Here is a 15,951-nt window from a genome sequence, read left to right on the forward strand (position 1 = left end):
CCTTTGCAGAGAACTCACGTGCCAGCAATAAAAATTCAAAAACTAAAAAACTGTCTCCTGTTCCCTGAAATATTCCCCAGTTTATCGTCCCAAACAGCCGTGTCACGGTCAGGGCAGTTTTGAGGTCATTTAACCAACACTCCGCCAAGTGATTCAAAACATCTATAAATCAAGTACAAAACAATTAACTCTTTAAAATCTGTTTAGAGTTAATTGTTTTGTACTTGATGTATAGATGTTTGCATATAAGGCACATCCTGTTACTCCGGCGCATGTCTGAGGAAGAAGGGTTTCCCTCCGAAACGTCACGGCACACCGGACGTTCATTGTCTCAGTAAGGAGCCACCGCTGAGAACGTGTGAACCACTCCATGGACTTTGGCAACACACTCTGAAGTTTGGTGATGTACTTTTGCCTTTATGTCTCCGTTATGACGAAAAATATAAATATAAAGATTTTGGATTATACATGTTCGGTCTTTTCGATCTATTTTTAAGAATGATGTTATGTTGCAAGAATGGAGAGACTTGCTGAGAATAGACCAGTGTTCACACGCTCAACTGATATTTAGAGCACTTACGCACCTTATCGATTAAAACGTTTTCTCGCCATCAGAGGACCAGTAAAGCAACTGAGATCCAACTGTGGGACCAACTTTACAGGTGCCTACCGAGAATTGCAGGTGGATTCTAAGCCAGTTCAAAATTACTTGGCCGACAACGGTTGTACATGGGTTTTTAACCCTCCACATGTCTCTCATAAGGGTGGTTCATGGGAAAGAATGATAGGCATCACCCGTAAGATATTGGACTCCATGTTCAGAGACCTAAACTCCTCAAGGCTCACCCATGAAACCTTAACCACCTTCCTGGCTGAGGTGACCGCTATTGTCATCTCCAGACCTCTTGTCCCTTTATCTACAGACCCTGAATCTCCTGTTCTTCTCAATCCAGCAACTCTCCTCACTCAGAAGCTCGGATCTGTTCCTACTCCACCTGAAGAGCTTTCATCTGGTAACATCTATCAGAAATGGTGGAAACATGTTCAGCATCTGACCAATTGCTTCTGGAACAGATGGAAAAAGGAGTATCTGGCTCTTCTTCAAGGACGAAGAAAGTGGCAGCAGGTCAAACCGAACTTACAAGTGGGAGATCTTGTCCTGAAGGAACAGACAGTTGAAAGGAATTCTTGGCCCATGGGGCTCATCTCTAAAATCTTTCCTAGTGAGGATGGTAATATTCGTAAGGTGGGAGTTACCACCACACGTCAAGACATTCATTAGGCCTACATCTGAGACTGTCCTCGCGATACCAGTTGAGGAATAAGTCAAGGAGAAAGGACGATACAAGTACATTGATTCAGCCGTTCAACACGGAACTATGCCAGGGACAGCGGTTTGCTATAAGCTGGATTATCTACCATTGAACTGTTCCTGATCACCTGTTTTCCAGTTATTGTCGTTTTATTGTAGGGTTCATCTGTTTATAGGGTTCAGAATCGTCATTCTAAACCAAAGGACATTTACATTATGCTTGATCTATATATGTAGTGAAATCCAGGGATTTCAGACGGGGAGTATGCTGTGACAGCCTGTCATATTGCCATGTTGTTATTAGTCATGTATTGTACATTCAGTCTGCAATATGTTCATTTTCACGTTATGCATGTTGCCACCTAGAGGTCAAAGTGTTTATTGTTTGAATGTTTGCTTTGCTGTATCTTTAATCTAGCTATCCCATCATGCACTGTTGCCCAGTTTCTCCTCTTCTTCCTGTGACATCACTTCCTCCTTCTTCATGCTGTCTTGCATTTGTAAATGTGGCAGACATAGTCATCTTCACTGTGCAGTAGCAATGTGTTTTGACCGCATGGCATGTTATTTCTAAGGTAAAGCTATTAAACTAACCTAAGCACATCCATTGCATCCTTCCTTCATGCAAATGGCAACGCTGTGGAATGAATGTCAGTGAGTTCTACTATCTACCATCCAGTTTATACGGAGACTGCACTCACAACCTATCAGGGTCTTCTCCAACGTATATCAGTGGTAGAATAATATATATCAGGCACAACACTGAAAACTTTGCTAGGCAAGTGGAAAAGTCGCAATATATCAAATGTGCCAAAAATAAGTGAAAAAAAAGAAAATTCGAACATAAATATGTTTTGCATTGTTTACATGCAAACACAGGGGTGCACATTTACTAAAAACAGTGCAAACTGCACTGTGAAGTGTGCAGGTTGCACCAGATTCAGGATTTGTGGCTCTGGTTCTTCATGAATCTGGTGCCCCCTGCACTGCTCCAACAAAGTGCACTAACTTTTTTTGGTGCACCTGTAATGCGTGTCATGCGACACATTTCTGTCGGACTCTGCACGATAAATGTGGTGCATGATCCGACTGTGCACCCAAATGCCCCGTTGTGCAGAAAAATTTATAGTGCAGCCACGCCACAAAAGAGTCATTTGTGGTGTGGACACTTCTTAAATAGATGTGCAAGCTGTTTGCACATAAAATAACGTCCAAAGTCCAACAGAAAACTGGCGCAAGGACCTTAGTAAATGTGCCCCAGGATGTATATTCCCTATCATATGTGTTTCAGTGGAAATGCATATGTGATTGGGCCAAGACCCTCACGTTTGGGTTTCACTTGAGTTTCTCAACACAAAGTAACGTGTGAACACAGCCTCCAGCTATTGGTTGATGTGTTGATGATAATATTCCTTGAGTCCGGTGGGACCCCCCCTGCTTCACTATGCACAGTGCACATGTAGTGGGGGTTTGAAGTGGACTCAAGTCACTGTATCACTGATGCCTTTCCTTACTGGAACACAGCAACTGACACTGAGACCCTAAACCTTGCTCATGAAGGCATACTGGTGATTACACTGCCCCAAAATTACTGACAAGTTTTCATGAGGGGGGGGTTTAATTGTATTATTCATGATAGAAAAAAGCATTACACTTTATGTACTGATACCACTGTTGCTGCCCCGTAGTAACAGCATGAGCTCTTGATATGATGTTGAAAGCTCCGTGCGTCAACATTTATATTCCAAAAAGGGTTTCTTGTGAACGCTGAATGCCGCTGGATGACCATGAACAAAACAACGCGTTTCACGCTCGGACTAAGTGCTTCGTCTGGTTCATGGATTAAAAGAAAGCTACAACGTTGTAACTTTCTTTTAACCTATGAACCAGACAAAGCGCTTGGTCCGAGCTTGAAATGTGTTTTTCTTATGAATTTTTTTATTATTTATTGCTTATGTGAATCATTTTTGCAGAAATAAACCATTATTTTTACTTACCACCACCACGGCCATCCAGCGCCATTCAGCTTTCACAAGAAACCCTTTGTGGAATATAAATACGTTACTGGGAGATGTTTTCCATTTGGAGAAGGAACAGCCTCACAAGCGCGGCAGTAGGAGGACAATTAAACAAGAAGCTGTGTTTGGAGTTGTGCCGTATTGCATAACCTCTTCCGGTTAGTAGTTTAAATACTACTGTTGATTTAATTTGATGAAGGGTACAACACTATAGGAGCGCCCCTTGTCCCTCCGTTATATTTCCGTGCATCAACATGACTTTACTGCTGAAACCTGCCAATAGGAGAGAAGCAGCGTGTCTGGAACCAACGTGTAAAGCTACTTTTATATTTTAACCCACTACTGGAGTTTAACATGACTGTACGTCTAGGTCTGCCTTCATTACATTCACCTTCACATACAGTTACAGTAATGCTAAAGATATTTTTCTCACCTCCAATTAATCCCTAATTTCAAAATCATTTTCGTGTTTCTATTTTTTACTCCCCACCTATAAAAGCCAATACAATAAATTCCAAATGCAGTACAATTTACCAAAAAATTGGCAATTACGCCATCTATTTATGGATTTTGTTTTTACAGCTTTTATTATGCACTCCAAACCACACCTTCCCTTTATTCGTTGGGTCAGTACGCTCACAGAGATCCCAAATATATGTACTGTATACAGGGTCGGACTGGGGTGCCTGGGGCCCAGCAGTGAAATTGATTTTGGGGGCCCACCTACTACCACATAGAAATATTCTGGGACGAGGGAAGCAGATTCCCCTCACTGCACTCCTAAAAATACCACAGTTACTTACAGTATAATGTCAGAGAAAGAAAAACGGCGCATAAAGACGTCTAAAACATAATCAAACTGACGCGTTTCGGACTAACATCAGTCCTTAGTCGTAGTCTGGCTACGACTAAGGACTGATGTTAGTCCGAAACGCGTCAGTTTGATTATGTTTTAGACGTCTTTATGATTTTAAGGAATATTCAATAAAAGTGGAATTTTAATTAATTCACAAGCCACTCTCAATGCCTGGATGCTGGACAACCCGTTTTTCTTTCTCTGAAGTTATTGCTGGTCCCCGCACAGCACGTCCGAGCAACAGCCTTACAGCACAGCGGACATCTTAAAGGGGTGAGCTTAAGAATTATTTTCTCTTTTGTTACATTACAGTATAATGTCACCTGGATAAAACAATGTCATACACACTGCCCCTCCCCCCAGATTTTATTAAGGCCCCTGATACACACTGCCACCCCCCCGCTCCATATTTTATTAAGGCCCCTGATACACACTGCCACCCCACCTACCCCCGCTCCATATTTTATTAAGGCCCCTGATACACACTAAAACCCCACCCACTCCCCCGCTCCATATTTTATTAAGGCCCCTGATACACACTGCCACCCCCCCCCTCCATATTTTATTAATGCCCCCGCCCCATACATGCTGCCATTCCCTCCGGCATCTAAGGTTTGAGTGCGGTGCACGCACTCAGTGATAGTACTCAAGCGGCCGTTTCTGGCCGCATCGAGTACTATTGCAGCCATTGACCTCCCATGCAGGGGTGAAGAATTTAAGCCTTTATGCTGCCCGAGGTGAGCCATAGAGAGACCCCCCCCCATATATGTAATATATAAGGGAGTGTCAGGACCAGATCCATCATATTGGTTTGGTGTGAAAATAAAGCAATGTAAAATGCATACAGCGTACCGCCATTTAGTACAAAATGCATACAGCGTCCCGCCATTTAGTACAAAATGCATACAGCATGCCACCATGTAGTACAAAATACATACAATGTACCACCATGTTATATAAATACATACAGAGTACCGCCATGTAGTATAAAATTCATAAAGTACCGCCATGGAGTACAAAACAGATACAGCCAGGACCGGATTAAGGCCAAGCAATCACTATATACAGCTCCTCCAGCAACCAGTGTATACAGCTCCCCCAGTAACCACTGTATACAGCTCCCCCAGCAACCAGCGTATACAGCTCCCCCAGCAACTAGCGTATACAGCTCCCCCAGCAACCAGCGTTTACAGCTCCCCCAGCAACCAGCGTATACAGCTCCCCCAGCAACCAGCGTATACAGCTCCCCCAGCAACCAGCGTATACAGCTCCCGCAGCAACCAGCGTATACAGCTTCCCCAGCAATCACCGTATACAGCTCCCCCAGCAATCACCGTATACAGCTCCTCCAGCAATCACCGTATACAGCTCCTCCAGCAATCACCGTATACAGCTCCCCCAGCAATCACCGTATACAGCTCCCCCAGCAATCACCGTATACAGCTCCCCCAGCAATCACTATATACAGCTCCCCCAGCAATCACTGTATACAGCTCCCCAAGCAATCACTATACACAGCTACCCCAGCATCACTATATACAGCTCCCCCAGCAATCACTGTATACAGCTCCCCCAGCAATCACTATACACAGCTACCCCAGCAATCACTATATACACCTCCCCCAGCAATCACTATATACACCTCCCCCAGCAATCACTGTATACAGCTCCCCCAGCAATCACTGTATACAGCTCCCCCAGCAATCACTGTATACAGCTCCCCCATCAACCACCGTATACAGCTCACCCAGCAATCAGTGTATACAGCTCCCCAAGCAATCACTGTATACAGCCCCCCAACAATCACTGTATACAGCTCCCCCATCAACCACCGTATACAGCTCCCCCAGCAATCACCGTATACAGCTCCCCCAGAAATCACTGTATACAGCTTCCCCAGAAATCACTGTATACAGCTCCCCCATCAACCACCGTATACCTCTGGTTGCTTCTGTGGTAGTGACACAGGAAGCGCTAGCAAGGGCTTCCTGTGTCACAGCAGCGCCGCACAGGACGTCCTGCGCCGCGCTGTAAGCAATAGTACTTGCATCTGAATGATGCAAGTACTATTGTTAGTAGTAGAGGAGCAGCCTCAATTAAAGGCCCATGCCATAGTGACAGGAGTCCGGGCCCACCGGGGGATTCACCGGCTCCCCGGCGGGCCAGACTGACCCTGACTGTATAGGCCAATGTACCACATTTTTACCACAAAAAACTAGGGAAACACTTCGGCCCAGATAAATAAAAAGTGGTGATATCTGCCTTAGTGCAGTTTTCCTCACTCCTGTGCACCAGAATTGTGGGGTAGTCAGTAATTGTGGTGCAATCTACGACTAAGCACTTGCACACCCCTTTAGTTGTTCAGTTTTCTAAAGTGCCGAACCCAGTGCAGGTGCAACACAAAAATGGTGCTAACAATTCATAAATAAATGTCCAAGCACATTAGGTGTTGTTTTTTCTGCCAAAAAATTGGCACAAGCACCTTAAAATATCTTATCCATTGACTCGAGTATAATAATAATAGTCTTTATTTATACAGCGCCATCATACTTCATCATGTAAAATAGAAATAAAATAAAACATGACAGAGCACAGAGAGCCATATGAAACAATAGGAGTAAGGGCCCTGCTTCAGAATTTTCTCATATTGATATGTTTGCCTAAAGTTATTTATTACTGTTCACGCTGGCTAGGACTCTTCCAGCTAATATTTTCCTAACAACAGCCAGTATTCTTATATTGTCCATCTAAGTACAAATGGTATAAGCCCTGTATTTATATTAAGGAGAACGTAATGTAGCTCCAAATCAGTGCCACATAGAACAACCCACCAAATGGCTATGCTGGCTGAGAAGAAAAATTGTTCATAAAAACAATGGGGCACATTTACTTAGGGGCTATGCGCCAGTTTTCTTTTGGACTTTGCACGTTCTTTTTGGTGCAAACTGCATGTACAGGTATTTAAGAAGTGCCTGAGACTCATTTCTGGCGCATGCGACACAATTGTGGTGCACGCTGCACTACTCTTTATGCGTCACAAATTTCTGCACTGAAGGGGGCGTGCCGGTGCTTAATCCGACCGTGTACCACATTTAAAATGCAAAGTCTGACAAAATTGTTTGGAATGACCCATGTTAAAGGTGCACCAAAAAAATAAAGTAGTGTACTCTACTGGAGAAGTGCGGAAGACGCCAGATTCATGAAGAACAGGCACCACAAATTCCGAATTTGGTGCCCTCTTCACTATACACAGGCAAACGACATAGTATAGACTGCACTGTTATAAGTAAATGTGCCCAGACAATTATAATATTCCACATCCTTATGGGGTTAATGGCGTTGGTAACCATTGCAGAAGGTGACTGTAATATTTTTTCCATCTAGGTGTATGGTTGGCTATGTAAATGCCAGCCTTTCTGTCTTCCAAGTCAGTGATTTTGAAAATCGATCAGATTCTGAATTTCATGCAAGAAAATTTTATGGATCTCCTGTAAAATATTGTCGGTAAGACCAATACATTTAATGACAAAATAATATTGAATGTTTACATTTTCATCTTTAATGAGAACCTGTCATGCAAATTAACTCACCCAAAATATAGACTTCATTCAAAACTATGATTAAAAAGCATTGCCCTTATCCCTAAATGCTTCCTTTCCATGGCTGCAATGTTACAAAAATCAGTTGGTAAACTTATATGCAGCTCACCTGATGTGGGTCAGTCATGCATTAAAATGTATTCGCATTGCCCTGCCTCCTTATTCCTAATGGATAGGCTATGCTATTCTGCTTTATGGAACATTGGAAAAGAGCTGTTACATCATCGGGCACTTAAAGTCATGTGACCAGGATGACCTCATTAAAGATTCTGTAACATCTGCCACATCTACCCCGTGTATGTATCTGATCACATGAAATTACAGCAGCTTCCATGGAGACTGGGGAGAAGTAGAAATCCATGGATGATGTGAAATAGTAGAAGTCCATGGATGTATGCTGTGATTTCACGTGATCGGATATATACATGGGGCAGAATTTGCAGATGTAACAGGAAGTTGGATGATGTCCAGGGCCTGATGCATGAGCTGACTGCCAGGGCCACAATTGATAGAGCAAGTCCTATTCCTGCCACATTGTGGTTCAGGCAGTCTTTTTCAATAACCATTGGGTTACTCAACCACTAATGACATACTTGCTGCAAACAATGGTCCACAGGACCATTATTTGCACCCTGTTAAACTGCACACATTGTGGGCAGGAAGCCTAAGTCCTCAGATTCTGAACAATTTATTATTTGTTTTTACTTGTAGTTATGTTTTTCCTCTACTGTAATATAGTAAGCAATATTCTGTATTCTGAAGGTACCGGGACTACAGAGATCCACCTCATGCTTCTGAACCCTACGCTTATACACTACAGTTCTGGCATGTTCTTGCTGCACGTTTAGCTTTTATCATTGTATTTGAGGTAAGATGCCACTAAAAACTCAGTTTTTCAACACTCACCCCTTTTTTGCGTCTCTCAATTTGGGCGCAGCTCTCATTTCTAATGTTTTTACGGGAATTCTGGTTTACTGACACCTTTTTTTGGCACAATCTGTGGCACATATGTGCAGATGTGAGCTGTCAGCTCAAGGTGACCTGACGTTTACATGAGGGAAGGTGGAGGAGAGAGCAGGAAGTATTATGCAAATGAGCCTGAGGGGTTCCAGGCTCCATTAAATGGAGCCCCTCAGGCTCATTTGCATAATTTTAAAAAGAAAGCATTAGAAGCTGAAAGAAGAGTGGATCCTGCCAGAGGGGGCACACACCAGCATGCCGGTGTGCTTGGTTCACAATCCTTAATCTGGAGAAAGATGGTTTAAAATCTAACCACGAAATCAGAGGCTTAAATATGTAACATAAAATAATATACACTCAGGGGTCAGCCCTCAAATCTCAGCCTCATGGATAAAGTTATAACAGTGAATATATAGATGATCCTGATACCTCGAGGTTGCACCAAACTTTCTTTATTTTTCAATTCAGTAGCACATAGTTACATCCAGAGAGAACACATTTTGGCTCACTTGAGTCTCTGTGAGGTAAAACGCATCTAATATAGATCTTATTATGTTTGGTTGCTGAATGGAAAAATAAATACAATTTTCTGCAACCTCATCTTTTATGTAAAAACTTGTTTTTGGTAATTTTTGACTTGACTTTTGTGTAAAAAATATCCACTATATAAATCCCATTACATCGTATCTCTCTTGCAGCATATGGTTTTTTGCATAAAGAATTTGATTTCCTACCTGATACCAGACCTTCCTAAAGACCTGAGGGATCGAATGCGAAGAGAGAAATATCTTATTCAAGAAATGATGTATGAAGCGGAACTTGAAAGAGTACAGAAGGAAAAGAAAGAAAGGAAGAAAAATGGAAAATGTCAACATAATGAGTGGCCCTAATTTCATATAAAGTGAGAAAATATTTACAGATGGTTGGTTCTTACAAATGGATGGTACTATACCGCACTTGGGGTTGGGAGTATGTTAGAATCTTCCGAACCTTAGAGTCTATTCTTAGATCCTACTTCTAGGTTATCAAACCCATTTTCATGAACTCTATTTGAAAACTCTGAGTTAATAGAGGAAAGCCCCACAGTGGAGAGCAGTTGTAAAGAACATCTCTCTGTCATGTCTGTGCATTATACAATATTTCCACATTAATGGAGATCATTAGGAGTTCCGTCAGCAAAAGGTTCCTATCATCAGCTTAAATGGGTATTCCAGAAATAATACAAACACCACGATCCAGCTGATTCAGGAACAAGCTGTAGTCTCAAAGTAAAATCTCCTTTATTTCATCTGATTAAAAGAAAGATACATCGTTTAGTTTCAACGCGCTTCGGACGCAGCAGCGTCCTTAATGATGGATAATTTTTTAAAACAATTCTACACAGTTTTAAAGGCAGTGGTTAACATCATGGTTAGGGCGTGTGTTTCATGATACAACAGGTGTGAAATGACTACCTAAGTTCACAAGTTAATATTAACCCTTTGTTTTTGAATAAACGCATATTTCAATGACAAATGCTGTTAGGAAAACTATTTGTTTATTATCTATATTAGGAAAATGTGCCGTGGCTCCACTCACATTTTTAACTTTAGAATTTCCAACCTCATTTATGTGCTCCAATAACTTTATTTTAAATTTCCTAGTCGTGCCACTTACGTAAAGGACATTGCAACTGGTACAGTTTATCACATAGATAACATTATCCCTATTGCAAGTGAGATGCTGTTCTGTGTGATAAACTTTGGTGCCCGCACTGTTGGAAAAAGGTTTTGTTGGAGCAATAAAAGAACACTGAGTATATGCTCCAATCTTTTGTCGTCATATAATAGAGGTAAATACTTTAAGATAATGTTTTTAATCTTGTAAAATTGTGAACTGTATTGTAGGGAAATTAAAGGGACATTAGGTTTTTGGAATTGATTTTCATTACTATGCTTATTTGATAAGTCATTTGTGTCTTTTGACGCAGCTATTCTTCTGGCTCTATTCAGAGTCCAATTAGGATAGCCCCTACTAACGTGTTTCATTTTGAAATTGTTCATACTGACTGCAGTTCAATTCAATCGCTTGTATTGCAATGTTGTGAGTATCTATGTAAACGCTCATACATACATGTGTTTATTCACAAACAAAGGGTTAATATCAACCTGTGAACTTAGGTAGTCATTTCACACCTGTTGTATCATGAAACACACCCCCTAACCATGATGTCATTATCATGTGATGTTAACCACTGCCTTTAAAACTCTGTAGTATTGTTTTAAAAAATTATCCATGATTAAGGCCGCTGCTGCATCCGAAAAGCTTTGGAACTAAAAGATGTATCTTTCTTTTAAACTGATGAAATAAAGAAGATTTTACTTTGAGACTACAGCCTGTTCCTGAATCAGCTGGATCGTGTTGTTTGTATGATTGCAAGTGAACTCTGGAGGAGAGGAGGTCCGTGCTGTTGGAACAAGACAGGTCTCAGATGTGAGCTGGGGACAGAAAAATACATTGTATTCCAGAAATAAGCATAATTCATAAACAAATGGGTCATCGAAATATAAGCTAATATGTAATTAGTTGTTATTTAAAAATTTGCTCCCCTTAGCAGAAAAATGCTGCTGACTGTAATGAAGAATTAAAATTCTACTGGCCCTTTAGTCAGGACAGAACAGGACAGAAGATGACCGCCAGTTACATGTCCACATCACATGTGATTATCACTATGTTTGGCTGTAGTTGGTTGGTTGCAGTGCATCCAGTATGGACAGTGTTGTGGTGAGACGTCACCTCAGTGAGGTAATGTGCAGTGATGGCAGTCACACACACCATTACTATTGTAACAGAGCAGGACAGTCTGTTTCATCATCACTGTGAGTAGAGCATAAGAGAGAGAAGGAGTAACTGAGAAATAAAGGATTATGAGACTTGAAGTTTCCAGTGGCAGCCATCTTGGTGATACCTCCTCATACTTTAAAAAAGCTCATAACATTTTGTGAATCAAAAAATCTAATTATTTAAGCTCCATTTTGTGACTAATGACATTAAGGTTTTTTTAACTCATTTATTTATAGTATCATGGGTTTTTGTATCAGACGTTCATATTCCCAGGAGTGTCACTTTAACTTTGTGGAGGAATCCATCAATTATGTTTTTTCTCTCTATGAGGGAACTGAAAAACAGATTCAGAGAGCTTCAATTATCTTTGCTCTGATAAGATATAATAAGTTTTTTGTGTTGCCGTGCACTATTGATTTATGCAAAGTTGTGGAAAAGTTTATGACCATTTAACCTTCCAGTGGCTACAACTTTTTTTTTACAGAGACAATGTATAGATTTTCTAGTTGCATTAAGTAATGCAATATAGATCTATGCTCATCCTTCCTTAGATATAAATAGTTTCAGTTCATTTTATTCTGACAGGAGAAGAAAAGATTGGCAGAGAAAGTCATCTAACCATATACCTACTGTCCCTTATGAGGAGCCCAAACCTGCTGTGCACAATGTAAGCTAGTGCAATCAGGGAAATGAAGGGCTGCCAGCCCTAGGTAGCCGCTTTTAAAACAGAACATTTAAACAGATATATTCCATGTTAATATATGGTAGTTGCTTATTCCCATTTGCATATATATTGCAATAAAGAACAATGAAAATGAGTAATATGTTTTAATATATCCTTTTAGCCTTAGACTATGCATTATGAAAATTTTTACAAATTAAACAATGTAACTAGTAAAAAATCTAACCTATAATAAGAATGTTCCATCAATAGAAATGGGAAATCCATACAGATCTCAAATAGGTAGAGTAAATTATTAAAATCCCCTTCATGACACTTAGCATAATATTTTGTCAAAGTGTCAGGAATTGGGCATGGAAATGAGCTTTCTCCATAAACGGCTGGTACTGGCAGTATTATACAGCCAATACATGCTTAACAGAAGCAATCTATGCTATTACCAATCACAACTTTTAACCACTTAGACACCGTGGTCGATTGCATCGAATTTTATGGGCGGGGTGCAAACTGGTACTACAACAGCTAGGAACCTATCAAAGGTTGTCATCATACAGCTTCTATTATACCCTGACCGTATACTTAAAATATAGTATGATACATTATTATTGTATTGTATTGTAAGAACAGCCAAATCACAAAGGATTCAAACAACTTTGTGGACTGTGGACTTTATTTGATTTAACCCCATTTACTAGAAAAGAATTTAAAATCTTTATTAATGTATTGACATGATTTAAAAAGGAAACATGTCATGTGTAACACACAGTAAATGCTGTAAAAGTAAAACCTATGAGAAAATGGTGTAACCTATTTTTTCCGACATTTTAGTACAAGGGACAGCATTTAAATGGTGCTATTAAGAAATAAAATTAGTCCAGAAAGAAATGAAAATGAAAAATAAAACATTTTTGGCTTTTGAGAGTTGGAATGTAATAAATAAATTTATGACAGGAAAGGTTTACATGTCTAGTCATGAGTCGGGAAACCCGATTGGCGATTGTTAGTGCTATTTATGGGCTCAGCTTAACTGAATCTAACATGTCAGCTTTAGTGACTCCAATATGGATTTTTTGTATGCATGTCATTCACATATCTCAACTAAAAATAATCCCCATATTTATGTCCAGATTTATGTTATATTTTGTATTGGAGGTGTAGAGTATCTGTCAACTGTATTGAAAGGATATTCCAAAATCAGGAATTTATTATGTATCCACTACTCCACTCAACAGGACAGAGGCTAATACACTTTGGGGGGGGCATTCATTATTGGCTTTGTGCCATTTTTTTTGTGGGCCATGTTTTTTTTGTGGTTTGCGACAAGTACACCATATTTATCGTGTTTCAGCGCCACATTTTAGATTATTTTCCGACACTCACGTCTTTCTTTTTTACGCTCAGTTTAGGCACAGCTCTTCAATTCCTCCACTTTTCCTGCATTTCTAGTTTCCCGACACTTTCTTTGGCACAAAATTAGACTATCAAAAAGCAACTTCTAAACTCCTTCATGTATGTTTCACATTTCTGACGCTTAGTTGTTCTTCTTAGGTGTGCCAAATACGTTAAGGTTGTGAGCCACAATATAACATTACAGTGAAAAAAACGGGTAAAATCTTACGCCCCAAAATAATGAATGTTCCCCCTTTGTTGTGATCCTATAGGGCATGACCCGCACTTATTGGGGCACATTCACTAAGGGTCGCATGCTGCACTTTTGACGGACCGTGCACGTTCTTCATGGCTAAAATGGCTTGCACAGGTATTTAAGAAGTGTGTGTGCTGGCATTGTGTAGCATGTGACCCTTTTGTGGCTGATTGGACCAAGAGCCATATTTAACTTTTAAATTGTGTTGCACGCCCTATGTTAAAGGTGCACCAAAAAAAGATGGTGAACTCTGTCGGGCCTGAGCGGGGAAGCATCACAATCATGATTTCTGGCACACAATCTTAGTGAATCGCCACACAGTGCATTATATACGGACAATGCACTTTTAGTGAACTCTAGTGACTTTGTAAGTAAATGTGCCCTATTGGGTGTTTAGGACATATGAATATTTTATAATAACCAATATAATTCTCTGTTATTTGTACTTTAGAAGGCTTTGAAGTATTGGTGATGGCATAGACTAATGACAGTGAAGTAACTGGTTTCTCCTCATCTTTAGCTTTTTATATCAGTGGCCATAACTACATTAGGAGAGGTTTATTATGGATTTTTTTCATCTAACTTACATAATGAACAATTTGGAGATTTGCATTTACTAACAAGAACCCTTTGCTTTTACATACAGTTATGGGCCCAGTTGCATGGAAACAAGACAGAAGGCTGCTGCTCATACATACCCAGCATATGATCAACTGTGAAACCATGTTGCAACAGCAACTTTGCTAATGACACAGAGAGCATGTGTACACTGGAAGACATCCTCTGCTTTTTTAAAGTCTGTCAGACATTTTTTTCACTTTTTTCTACATTGAGTTGCTTTTTTGCTTCCTCTTTGTTAAACAGAAATGTGAAGATCTATTTCATAGTTGACTTGTAGGATATCTTCCATTGGATCACCAAATTTGGAACTGCGAACTTGTTTACAGCGCAACACTTTTTTTGTATTTCAGATCTTTCCGATGAAAGTTTCTATATTGTTGTATATCCTATATAAATGTAAATACATGTACATAGTCCAAGGACCTTCATTATTTGTACATAGCCAAAACTACATCGAATGTTCAATTTTCAAACTTCCATTTAAGGTTCTTATGGGAAGAGCTACATTTTATGCTTGTATAATGTGATGCAATAAACTGGAATATGCACCTACGCAGCTTATCATTTATGGTAATTTCTGACCCAAGTTCAGTGACTAGCCCTTCTTATTTGGCTTCAATTTGTCAATATCTCTGGTATCTTTAAAGGACATCTACCGTCAGATTGCCTGAGGGTAGATGCTTGCAACTCACCTCACCATCCCGTGCCCATCGGTAGTAAACTTCTTCTACTATCCTTTAGAACGTCCGCGTTTCTGGGAAATAATGCTTTTCAATACATGCAAATGAGCCTGCGGCCCTCTGCTGAACGCCTCTTGGCTCCCCCAAAAAGTCCCTCTGCTATTCTGATGATATGCACAATCATAGCATTCTCTCCCTACATTCTGCTATGATCATGCTTAGAGAGAGAATAGCAGAGGGAGAGCAAGTGATGAATTACTTAGTGGCGGAGCCAATAGGTGCTCAGCGGACTCATTTTCATATTTTTAAAAGTGTTATTTCTACGAAATGCAGCCGTTCTAAAAGACAGAAAAAGAAGTCTACTGGAGATGGGAACAGGGTGGTGAGTTGTAAGCATCTACCATCAGGTAATCTGAAGGTAGATCTCCTTTATTATTTTATGGATTACAGGCTTCACATAGCCAATAAATACTTACAGCGTGCACTTTTTTGTGGATGGGACCATATCATACCATACCAGAGGCTTTTTTAAAAAAACGTATAACTAATGAAAAGAACATAGAATATATGGGCTGATTCTCAGCTCGGATGAGATTCAACCAGATGTAACTTTATGCACACTGCACAGCTCTTGGCCCCCACCTTTGTGCTCCTGTGCAGCTCCTCCCTCCTGCTCCTTCACAGAGCTCACAGCCTGACATCAGTGTGAGAGGGAGGAGCTGTACAGGAGCACAAAGGTGGGGGCCAAGAGCTGA

At 40.4% G+C, this 15,951-nt stretch overlaps 1 protein-coding gene across 5 annotated transcripts in view; it reads left to right on the forward strand.

Annotated features, from left to right (window-relative positions):
• ANO4 (anoctamin 4) overlaps positions 1-15,158 on the forward strand; it is a 130,444-nt gene extending 115,286 nt beyond the window's left edge. For 2 of the 5 annotated variants that reach the window (XM_072146360.1, XM_072146359.1), the window contains exons 24-27: positions 7,571-7,690; positions 8,548-8,653; positions 9,444-9,646; positions 14,542-15,150. In XM_072146360.1, coding sequence (XP_072002461.1) covers positions 7,571-7,690; positions 8,548-8,653; positions 9,444-9,635 — 418 coding nt within the window. In that variant the 3' untranslated portion in view covers positions 9,636-9,646; positions 14,542-15,150. Of the gene's footprint in view, positions 1-7,570; positions 7,691-8,547; positions 8,654-9,443; positions 9,647-14,541 lie in introns of all 5 variants that reach the window. The other 3 variants (XM_072146357.1, XM_072146358.1, XM_072146361.1) reach the window with 3 other exon arrangements.
• The last annotated feature ends 793 nt before the right edge of the window (positions 15,159-15,951 follow it).

The sequence above is a fragment of the Engystomops pustulosus genome, chromosome 4, assembly GCF_040894005.1.
Source record: "Engystomops pustulosus chromosome 4, aEngPut4.maternal, whole genome shotgun sequence".
Lineage (NCBI taxonomy): Eukaryota > Metazoa > Chordata > Amphibia > Anura > Leptodactylidae > Engystomops > Engystomops pustulosus.